Consider the following 12,148-nt stretch of genomic DNA (forward strand, 5'->3'; position numbering starts at 1 on the left):
AGATCGAGTATTGTTAAAGGTCTCTCCCTAGAAGGGGATGATTCGTTTTGGAGAACGAGGAAAACTAAACCCACGATACATCGGACCGTTCGAGATTCTTGCTCGAATTGGTCCAGTAGCCTATAAGATGCAGCTACCTTCGGAGCTCAGCAACGTACACCTTGTGTTCCACGTCTTGAATTTGAAGAAGTGCTTATCAGACGAAACTCTTGTCATTTCTTTAGAAGAGATCGAAATAAACAAGAATCTCCTGTTCGTCGAAGAACCGATTGAAGTTATGGACAGGGAAGTGAAGCGTACTAAACAAAGTCGCATTCTGATTGTGAAGATTCGATGGAACGCTAAGCGTGGACCGGAATTCACATGGGAACGTAAGGATCAGATAAAGCAGAAGTGTGCTCACCTATTATCTCATTCATGAACCTATCTTTCGAAAGAATTCCGGGACGAAATTCCCTCTAACGGGGGGATGATGTCACAACTAGCATTTTTGCTAGGAAATTCTACTCTCATGTAATCATTCACCTAGTGTAATAACTTGTACTCTAAGAGAATATCATACTTTATGCTCATCCAAATACATCTCATATGCTCAACTAAGGGCTGAAGACCTTAGAAATCCCGGTTCAAGTTCTTTATGAACTATGAATTCCTTATTGGGCCTAATGGACCAATAATTTCCAATTCGACTATCTTGGGCTTAGAACCCTTAAATGGGCTCTAATTGGACCCACATTCATGAAACTTAACGTTTTGGGCCATAATGGGCCTAAAATGGATTAGTTTACCCTTAATGAGCCTTATTGGGCCATAACAACTCCAATCACCCTAAAGAGCCATAAAACTACCTAATGGACTTTCATTGAGCCGTAAACCACCTTAAGAGCCCAATGGCCAAAAAATATTATTAAGCTCCATAAATTCGAGAAAGCCAAGCAAAAAGAGCCCAAAGCCATTACATCTTCATCTTGTCAAGCCCATTCTCGGCCCAACTCATATATATAATATATATATATATATATATATATATATATATATATATATATATATATAATAAATCTAACTAATCTATACAATGACACCTCATTATGGACTATAGGATTCTTAGACTCATTACCCTCCATGTAACAAGAAATCTCATGTTTCCATGCTACAACACTTCAATATTCTCTCTTTCTTCCCTCTTCTCTCCATACTCTCGGCCAAACCCTCTCACCACCTCTATTTTCTTTCAAAATTTTCCCAAGAAATCTCTCAAGAACTCTTCCTTCTTCTTCTTCATTTTTCGAGATTTTTGGGTGTGTTTCAAGAGGATTATTCATCAAGATCATCATCCTTGGTAATATATTACAAACCTAACTTGATTTATTTCATTTTTAAACCCAAATCACTCCTCTTACCACCTTTTTCTCATGAATTATACTCTTAAAACTTCCTAGAATTCGAAGATCCCATCAAAGAAACAAGCTAGGCCGAAAATAACATCATCTTCTCATACTTCTTCTTCAAAACCGAAACATCAAAGCCAAGGTGAGTTTATACCCCCTATTTTCGATTTTTACTTTTTTTTGGGGAGAATACAAGTTGTGTTGTGTTGATCTATGTGTGTATGCATAAATATGTGTGTTTTTCATGATTTATTTGGTGGTTATGTGTTATTTACTTCATAAATCTAAAAATATGTTAAGAATATTAAGTTTATCACTTGGATCTACATGAAAACCTTGAGAAAAGTATGTGTTATCACATATAATACATGTAAACTAGTAGATCTAGGATTTATACACTTAAAATAGTAAAAATGAGTGTTGTGTTCCAAGATCTATAAACTAAACTCAAAAATCAGCCTTTCACAGGAAAGTTTTGGCCCAATCTCGAACTGTTTTGACCACCTAAATGATAATATTTTTCAAAACTGTTTTACTTGCAAAAATTTCAGGTTTCTACCTTTAAAATGACTACTCTCACGTTTTCATAAGATTTTTCTACAATTTTTGACGAAATTTTTACAAAACTGCCTATCAGATTTGAAATAATTTCGGACCAGCCTGTGAAGGTGAGCAATTTCACACTTGTTAGAAGCCATTAAAAATTATGAGAAAAATTGTGAACAAAGTAGACAAAATATTCAAACTTCCAGAATTTACAGATCCAAATTTCGACTTACAATGATTTTTTTACAAATTTTCCAATAACCGGTTCTGAAAAGTCAAAAACCAGAAAAATGTGTATTTTCACAAAAATCAAGTCAAAAGTGATATTTTCACAAAAATGGGTTAAAAATGTTATTTTTACTAAAAATTAGCCATGAATACAAGTTTTGAACAAAAATGGGGACTAAAGTTTATTTTTACTAAGATTGGGCCTTAATTGTAAACTCTTGGCTTAATTGGGCCAAGAAGTTCATTTTTACAAAAAGTGGGCTATTTATGTTATTTTGGTAAATAATTTGGCTAAAATTATCAATACAATAATAAACGGGCTAATTTTGCCATTTTCATATTATTGGGCCTTAGTGGCCCATTTATATGTGTGATAGGTCTTGAATACTATTTATATGTTTATTGGGCCTTATTGACCCATTAACATGTGCGACGGACCTTGGGTATTATTTGTGTGCTATTTGGGCCTGTAAATGCCTTACATGTGAAATGGGCCTTAGTTGTCCTTTTACATATATTTCGGGCCCATGTTATATAATCTCATTCTAATTGGGCCTTGAAATGATTTACATGTTTAGCGATGCCTTAGTGGTTCACTTACATGGTTCATTGGGCCTGGAATGAGTTTATACTTTTCTTCGCGTAAATTCGATTAAGGATCTAGTGAGTTTTGTCGGTTGACACCTATTAAGTGTACGATCGTAGCCTGTAGTTGTAACCAGAGTCTCTTGGAGGGAGAGCGGGGATTTGTGTATAGATCTATACGGGGATGACACCCCACACCTGAGCTGTTCGCTACAGTTAGACTAACTCAGTCTAGGGTGACGAAACCCTTATAATCAAAACGGCGTCCAACAACGCCAAGACAAGCGAAATTGTCATTATTTAGTATGGTTATGACGGCTCACTTAGAGGAATTAACGTTATGAAGTTTACGGAAGACCATTCTTTTTTTTTTTACAGACAGCATCGGGTTGTTTGGGGACATTCTCTTTACATTCTCTCTACATTCTCTTTACTCCTTTTATTCAAATAAACAATAACATACATGCATTAATACAAGATCTGATACAAACATACTAAACAGTTTTAAGAAAATATAGGATTTTCTGGTGGTTTCAGAAAATAAGCATGATCATTTTCACAAACATGCTTATTAACTCACCAACATTTTTATGTTGACATTTTTAAATTAACTTGTATTCTCAGGAAACCGTTGAAGTAGGATGAGCGAAACAAACTAATGGATATTTTGTTATATTTTGTTTCATCATACTCTGACTATTTTGGTATGTAATATTCAAATACAATACTCGATGTAAACAATGAATGTTGTTATATTACATGTGTGATGATGATGATGTTATGTTTCAATTATATACTCTGTAATGATACTACAATGTTGAAAGTCACACCAAGCCCCCGGACGTTTCCGTCGTCTGATTCGGGGGTGTGACACATGGTAATAAGTGATGATTTAAATTGAGATTTTTTTTAGATTATTGACACAAAGTTACTTCAACAATAAACTTAATCAACACATATCACCACGATTATCCCATTAATGGAGCTTCAAGCTTCCAATTCCTCACCAAAATCCACCACAATCAATTAGAGTTAGATTGTATAAAGGTCAGGAGTTTTAAGTGCTAGAACGTGACTATAATCAATTACTAATCTAAATTTAAAATCAAACTTTGGACTTTGGTTCTAATCTAAATCATATATCACCATTAATGATAGATAAAGAAGAATTATACCTCAATACTTGTTGTTGACTTCCTAGCTTCAAACCATAACTTGAGTCTCCATAAAATTTGACCTTAGATCTTCAATTAAGCTTCAAATCGTCAACTTCAAGTCAACCTATCTCTATTTTCAGAGAACACCCACCATATATACTCTCATACTTTTGATTTATGTTACAATTACTCTCTCATGATATGAAGCTTAATTATTTGGTACTATTTCTCCTTAATTTATATCTAGACATAAAAATATTTCACCTATAGTCTTTCTTCAACACATTATATGAAAATTAGGTCATATACGTCTAGTTTGATTAAAACACTTATTTAAAGTCAAGTTTCAACAAGGTGACACTTTTAACCTATTTTCTCAATTTTTCTAATTAACTAAATTTCAGGACTTCAATATTTGTTTTAATTGACAATATAACATTATTATTTAATTAATTATATTTTCAATCATTTAACTATTTATTTTGATATATTTGATTATTTCTAAAAGGTGATCTTTTACTAAATATAAAAGTAAAAACGTGTAGGCCAGTATATCACATTTTCCAGTTTTCTCAATTTTATGTCATATTTTGTTGTAAAAATCTCTTAACCTAAAACTCCGTTTTAATAATATACATCTATATTTATTTTGCTGTGAGAAATGGTCATTGGAGATTTTTGTAAAAAAAAAAAAAAAAAACTTAACAAAAAGTCATAGTTTTCTTAAAAATGAAGAACACCACTATTGTGTAGGGACGTCAACGGGGCAAACGGGACGAGGAGTGCAACCCTTGCCCCCGCCCTCGAAATTTCCCCGTTCCCCTGTCCCCGCTCCCACCCTCGAAATGTCCAGCCTTCCTACCATTGCGCTCACCCCTGAATCCCCCTTATTACCCCCGCCCCCGCACCCGATTGATTTTGAGCTGCCTTTTTTGGGGCTAAAAGAAGTTGTTGTTTGGACTAAAATAAGGTATTTTGTAGGTAACAATTAATTATTTATAGCAGAATTTTACATGTTAAAACAAAAAAGTTATGACATCTTAAAAACATTATAGTAATAAGGGAAAATGACATATATGTCCTATTAAGTTTCTAAGGTTTACTCATTCAGTCCCTAAAGTGTTTTTCGTGCTTTATTAGGAAACAAACTTGTTTTGTCGGGTCTATTAAGTCATTTTTAAAGAAATGAAGCGGTCATCCAGTTATTTTGATGATGTGGACTTTGCCCTTCAAAAGTTCACTTTTCCTTTCACTTTGTGTTAATCTACATGTTTGGTGTATATGACAAAAAGAAATTTTAAAATGACAAAACTACCCTTAAGACCATCTTTTATTTATTACACTCTTTCTTTTCTCTTCGATCGTCTTCTACATCTGAATCAATTAAAAATAAAGAAAACCATCTTTTATCTCCTTAAAGAAACTGATAACCACAAACTGTAAAGTTTCATTTACCCAAAATTATCCCTCTCCCATTTACCACCGGTACAACCATTACCGTCTTTAACCACCAAAAATGTCACCTCCTGCACCAGTTCCTGTTCATCTTTTCTGAGTTCCTCAAACTTGGAAGAACGATCATCATCTTCAGGTTTACAGATATCCAATTGCTTTGAAGAAAACATCATTACCATTAACCTGAATGCAATACAATCACAAATATTACGATTAAAATACAGTTGAAATGTACAACTGGATAGTAACCCTGTTATCGATTTCTTCAATGGCAATTAGATGCCGATCAGATGTTATCATTATAATAACATCCACGATCAACAAGAAGCGAACAAGAATTCTCACATTCGAAATTATCGATCAGCAACTTCGCTTCATTCACTGTCGCATCACTCAATTCTAGAGAAGGGGGATCGGTTGCGATTAATTCATAATAGGCGATTGATTCAGAATAGAAAAAAAGGGGTATACCTACGATTAAACCGTTTCAAAGGGGTATACATGCAATTGATTCAGAATAGGCGATTGATTCAGAATAGCCGAAAGTTGGGTCGTTGTAGAAGGTGGGAATCGACGGGGTGGAATTGGAGGTTGAAGGTGGGTTTCCGGTTGTGCTTTATGATTCCATTTATGGCGCCGACTTCACAATTTCAGTTATTAATGGGTACTTTCCGATCACCGATCCTCTCGTTTCTATATCTGGTTTTGGATTGTAGAAAGGGTACGAGGGTTTTTTGATGAGAAAGAGAAATGGGTAAACCAGTAGTTTGGGTTGTTGGGGACGCTCTCAATTTTGCCATGTCATCGCTTACATGTTAGCTTATGCTTATGTGGCAATGGAAACCGGCTACAATATGTAAATGGGATTAGATTGCTAGGTTATAAATAATTCGTTCCTTCATAAAGCCACAAAATAAGTTAAGTGACTAAATGGGTAAACCGTAGAAACTTAATAGGGTATATATGTTATTTTCCTTACTAACAACTTAAAAACATGTTTTTTGTTGAATTTTGGAAGCTAAAAATCATATTATTGTTTATTATATATATATATATATATATATATATATATATATATATATATATATATATATATATATATATATATATATATAATATAATTAATATATATAATATATTTTCGTAGTTTAATTCAAGACGTTGTTTTAGCAACAAAAAGCTCTATTTTAATATGAAAATATTCCGACAATATTTAAATAAATAAAAAAATGTTTTAACAAAAAATTATGATTTTCGTAAAAATATTAACAACTTCATAGTGAACAAGCATTTTCACAGGTCAGACCTGTGATTTTTTTTTCCTTTTAAAACGACATTGTTTTGAATATGTTGACATGTCAAACATCAATCTAGGAGTTCGCTTGCACAACATGAAGCTCTACTTTGCTATGAAATAGTCTTTGAATAATTATAAAACAAAATAACTTTATATTTTAATCATGATTTTTATAAATTCATGAACAATTTCGTAGGTCCAATCTACGAATTTTTTTTATTTAAACAAATCGAAACAATATCATTTTGGCCATTTTGCAAGTAATTTGTGAATTCGTAGGTCAGAAATATGATTTCATTAGTCAAATTTGTGAGTTTTTAAAGTTTTTTTTTTCTTCGAAAGTTCTTTTAGTCATTTCGCAGTATTTAGGAAAAAATAATTTTTGCCTAAAAAATATTTTAATATATTTTTTTATTTTAAAAGAACTTCAGAAACATATTAACATATTAATACAACCCGACCCGTTTTTAGTGGTTCTTTTTTAAAAAACCACAAAATATCTATCACTATTATGGAAAGAATAAATTTCGGTATAAAGTAATCCCCAACATCCAACATGTATAGACATACTTACACACACAACTCTTCTCTTCTCTTTTATGTCTTTCTTCATCTATAAATAAACACCACCCACCCACCATCTCTTATATTTCCATTAACTCCCAAGAAATTTTATATTTCCAAATTCCAGAAGTACCCATGGATGAAGGTCATGAGAAGGTGGTTGAGACTGTGTTGGTAGGTAACTATGTGGAAATGGAGAGTGACGGCAAGGCTAAAAATGTCAAATCCACCATCTCCAACTTCTTCTGGAATGGTGGTTCTGCTTACGATGCTTGGTTCAGTTGTTCTTCCAATCAGGTATCTTCAAATTCTAGTGTTCTTTTCTTCAAACTATATATGATCATATGTTTGCAATAAAAGATTCAAAATTCAGTAAAAAAAAAGATCATGTATAGACTATAGTCTCGACTTTTTCCATTATACCATGTATGTATGTTCAACTTTGTTCAAACTTTTGGATCATGAGATGACATGGCATGATCTTTATCATCGTACAGGTGGCACAAGTGTTGCTTACACTACCCTACTCATTTTCGCAACTAGGAATGCTCTCAGGGATCTTGTTTCAAATCTTCTATGGATTGATGGGAAGTTGGACTGCTTATCTCATCAGCATTCTTTATGTCGAATACAGAACTAGAAAAGAAAGAGAAAAGGCTGATTTCAGAAACCATGTCATCCAGGTACAACTCTTTAATGCCTGTATATGCATTTACTACTTGTACGTATGCATGCATGGATCCAGTTAAATACCTTCAATGTAGAGTAGGGTTAAAACCTTCAATGAATGATGTACATTCAATAAACATATAGACATTATCATGAGTCATGACAAGATCGTTCTTTGTTACTTTAGCTAGAAATTGATAATATGTCTGTCTTTTTCGTAAAATGCTTAAATCTAGAGTTATAATAATTGTGTAAAGATCCATGCGTCGTGCATTAAAAATTGTACACTCTTCTAAAATTATATCTATCTTTTAAAAAAAGGCTTAGAAAAGGTATACATTACTCTAGATTCGTTATCCTCTACCCCTTTTATCAAATCATGCTACAATGATTTGTCCCTTGTTCCTTAGAAGTGGTACTTAATTACATTGGATTTGACTTTCTTTTAATTGTAGTGGTTTGAAGTTCTTGATGGACTACTTGGGAAACATTGGAGAAACGTTGGGTTGGGATTTAATTGCACCTTTCTTCTGTTTGGCTCAGTGATCCAACTCATAGCTTGTGCAAGGTACATCATCTAAAGCCTAATGTACAAACAATAAATGAATTAATGTTGCATTTTGTACAACTCATTAATACATAAACGAAATAATGTTTGTTTTTCGCAGCAATATATATTACATAAATGATCATTTGGACAAGAGGACATGGACATATATATTTGGTGCATGTTGTGCAACAACCGTATTTATCCCGTCATTTCACAACTATCGAATTTGGTCCTTTCTGGGACTGATTATGACCACTTACACTGCGTGGTACCTCACTATTGCCTCACTGCTCCATGGCCAGGTTTTCTTCTTATCCTGTATTTTTTCACTATAATAACTTGGATTTCATAAATAAACAATTGCAAATCACAATCCATTCATACTTTATACACAATATAACTTTTCGTTAAACAGTATCCGAAACAGTATCTGAGTGGGTCTTCTCACAATATATTGTGCACTTATTGTAAAGCATATAATTCACATGTTGTAATTAATTAATTAATGTTTAAAGTAAGTTTTTTTTATAGTTGTGAGTTGTTTTTTTTAAAAGTACTACAACGATACAATATTGTATAAGAAGATGTTGGTGTAATTAAAAGTATGGGGGTGTAAAATGTTAATTTTGTAGGTGGAAGGGGTGAAACATACTGGTCCAGCAAAGATGGTTCTTTACTTCACTGGGGCAACAAATATCCTCTACACGTTTGGGGGACATGCTGTTACTGTGTAAGACAACCCCCCTGTCCTTTACATTATTTCCAAAAGACACCCTTCCTTTTTTTATTCAATTAAAATGGATACAACTGTCATTTAGCAATTAGCATCACTTGTGTTTTGTTTTGTGGGTGTTATCATCATCATCATGTTGAAGATAACTTTGAGCCTGTTTTGCTTTCACACTTTTATTATTTTTTCTTTTTTCGTTAAGTCCATGTAAAGGAGTCATATTAAAACTTATTTTTTAGGGACAAAATGGTCATTAAACTAGTCTTAATACTTTGATTATTTAAACTATCTTTTGAAATGAACATAAACATTAATCAATGGGTACACAAGTTTTTTAAATCTTAAACATGAAACGATTTATTTATGTTTTTAATTAATTTTTTTTTTCTTGAAAATGACTTGAGCTTTGTTTTCTTCAGACATGGTCTGATCTGATCCAATGACTTTACCATAATTTTCCAAAGATTCCCTACATTGACTGGTCCTTATCTAAATCCCTGTGCACTCAACCACAACTAACCAACACCCTTTTATGAAACATGACAGTTCAAATATATTTACTATATTACCCCCTCAAGCATGGGTGACCCAAAATCATTCTTTTCTCCAGAGACCCTTTTTTGTCTTTTACATCGCGGTGTTTTATTACTATAGAAAGCAATCTCTCTTTTCTATTATTATATTCTTTAACCTTTTCTATTTTAATATTAGGCTTTACCTTTAATCTTTTTACATGTTATGTCACTTTTCTAAGGTTTCATTGACACAAACAAGACCTAAATTTCATTCATATTTTCGTTCACTTTATATAAAACTGATATATCACATAATCCCATGAACTAAATGGATCCAAACTCAAAAGATAAACTAGAAAATGGGTCTCAATAGTTTGATACTCCAAGATTTTGTTGGGCCATGGATTTTGATTCAAGGACAAGAGAGCCCATACATTCCATGGGTCCATGGGCCCATTAATTAAAAAGACAAAGTTTGTTCAATTATTCATAAAGTACTAAATAGAAGCATTATGTTATGTACAGAGAAATAATGCATGCCATGTGGAAGCCACAAAAATTCAAAGCGATTTACTTGTGGGCCACTGCTTACGTATTAACACTAACACTTCCATCTGCTGCGGCTGTTTATTGGGCATTTGGAGACTCATTACTTAACCACTCAAATGCCTTTGCTCTCCTTCCAAGATCCCCATGGAGAAATATGGCTGTTATCCTTATGCTTATTCATCAAGTATGTTACTTGATATATTTATTATAATTCACTAATATATTGGATATTAAAAGTTTAAATATTCTAAAAATTGTTCTTGTAGTTTATAACATTTGGGTTCGCGTGCACCCCGTTATACTTTGTGTGGGAGAAAGCAATCGGGATGCACGAATGCAAGAGCATGTGTAAGCGTGCTGCAGCACGGTTGCCCGTGGTTGTCCCTATATGGTTTCTCGCGATCATCTTTCCGTTTTTTGGACCTATCAATTCCACCGTTGGATCGCTTCTTGTTAGCTTCACTGTCTACATCATCCCTGCCCTTGCTCATATGTTCACCTTCCGATCGGCTGCCGCACGAGAGGTATAATTCATTCTACAATCTACACTACATGATCAACCATTACAATGTTGGTTTATTCTGTATACTGATGTTTATGGTTTAGGGTTTAGGGTGTCAGACACACGTAAACCAGACTTTTTGGATACTATTAGTTTACTTTGTATTGTATATAAACGTTTGACTAGTTAACTTTTGTGATGCAGAATGCGGTGGAGCCACCACCAAAGTTTTTTGGGCGATGGGTGGGAACGTACACGATCAATGCTTTTGTAGTTGTGTGGGTATTCATTGTTGGATTTGGATTTGGAGGGTGGGCGAGTATGACAAACTTTATACACCAAATTGACACATTCGGGATCTTTACTAAGTGCTACCAATGCCCGCCACAACTTCCGACACCACCACCACTCTTTAACTCAACTGCTCCGATTCCTTCTCCATCACACTTCCAAATCTTCGGGAGTGCACTATCTCACAACCGTTGAATCAAGCTTGAGCTTTCTATCCACCGAGATCATAAATCGCATCAGTGTGGTGACTTAATCGCTTCATTTTTATTGTAGTATAGAAAATATGTGGAAATTTGAATTAATTTATGAGAAAATATTGTTTTCATATTCCTTATAATATGTGTTGTGGGTTTGGTTTTTATCACATTTTGTAGCACCTTATGCACCATATGCCATGGTAAAGAGAGAAATGTAATCATTTACTTCATTTGCGAATTTGAGTTATAGTAAGAGAACTAAGAAAGCAATGTTAACAACAAGACTAATTGTTCGGGTACATTTTTCACACAAAATAATTGAAAAGCTTGGAAATTAACTAACAAACGATCTTCTAGCCGGTCAAAAAAAAAACTAACAATCTTCCACAATGGAAGATTCAGAACGTGGATCACGAAACACAAAAGATTTTTACTTGAACGAAACATTCGCCTCTTTTAATTTCTCTTATTCAATATATAAACAAATAATATAAAATGAATCGGAGATGTACATTGGGTAAAGACAAATTACAAAAGTTTGCAACACATTCGTATAAAATATTACTTATATATTCTTATAAACTAGGTGTGAGACCCGTGTATTACACAGGTTTATTAAAAACAAAAATTTGAAATGAATATATATAAACATTAAATATTTTATAAAATAATGCTTTTCCATAACAAAATGTAATCTTTTGGAGCATTTATTAAAGAAATCAAATCCTTTGAAGCATTTATGAGAATTTATTATCAAATTAATAGAATGATAACCTTATATATATATACTAGTTTATAACCCGTGAGAACCACGGTTATAAAATTAATTAAGCTTTCATATTAAAAAATCAAAATTATTAATCAATTATTTTAAATAAATTATTACTTAAAGGTATTTTTTTAGTTATATAAAATTATAATCGTT

General features: G+C 33.0%; 1 protein-coding gene across 1 annotated transcript; it reads left to right on the forward strand.

The window, feature by feature from the left end:
* The first annotated feature begins 7,218 nt into the window (after window positions 1-7,218).
* LOC145129559 (auxin transporter-like protein 2) lies at window positions 7,219-11,461 on the forward strand. Its single transcript, XM_079064307.1, has 8 exons — window positions 7,219-7,517; window positions 7,718-7,903; window positions 8,345-8,457; window positions 8,558-8,741; window positions 9,072-9,169; window positions 10,210-10,417; window positions 10,500-10,757; window positions 10,940-11,461. Exons 1-8 carry the CDS (start codon window positions 7,356-7,358, stop codon window positions 11,219-11,221), a joined length of 1,491 nt encoding a protein of 496 aa, XP_078920433.1. The 5' UTR covers window positions 7,219-7,355; the 3' UTR covers window positions 11,222-11,461.
* Window positions 11,462-12,148: the final 687 nt, after the last annotated feature.

The sequence above is a fragment of the Lactuca virosa genome, chromosome 8 (assembly GCF_052849685.1).
Source record: "Lactuca virosa cultivar CGN04683 chromosome 8, Lactuca_virosa_CGN04683_v6, whole genome shotgun sequence".
Lineage (NCBI taxonomy): Eukaryota > Viridiplantae > Streptophyta > Magnoliopsida > Asterales > Asteraceae > Lactuca > Lactuca virosa.

Bases quoted from the DNA above. Each gene is read 5' to 3' on its own strand.
- LOC145129559 (XM_079064307.1), top strand. From the start codon at position 7,356: ATGGATGAAGGTCATGAGAAGGTGGTTGAGACTGTGTTGGTAGGTAAC. The intron at 7,904-8,344 runs GTACAACTCTTT...TTTTAATTGTAG, and splicing joins TCAGAAACCATGTCATCCAG to TGGTTTGAAGTTCTTGATGG. The intron at 10,418-10,499 runs GTATGTTACTTG...TTGTTCTTGTAG, and splicing joins TCCTTATGCTTATTCATCAA to TTTATAACATTTGGGTTCGC.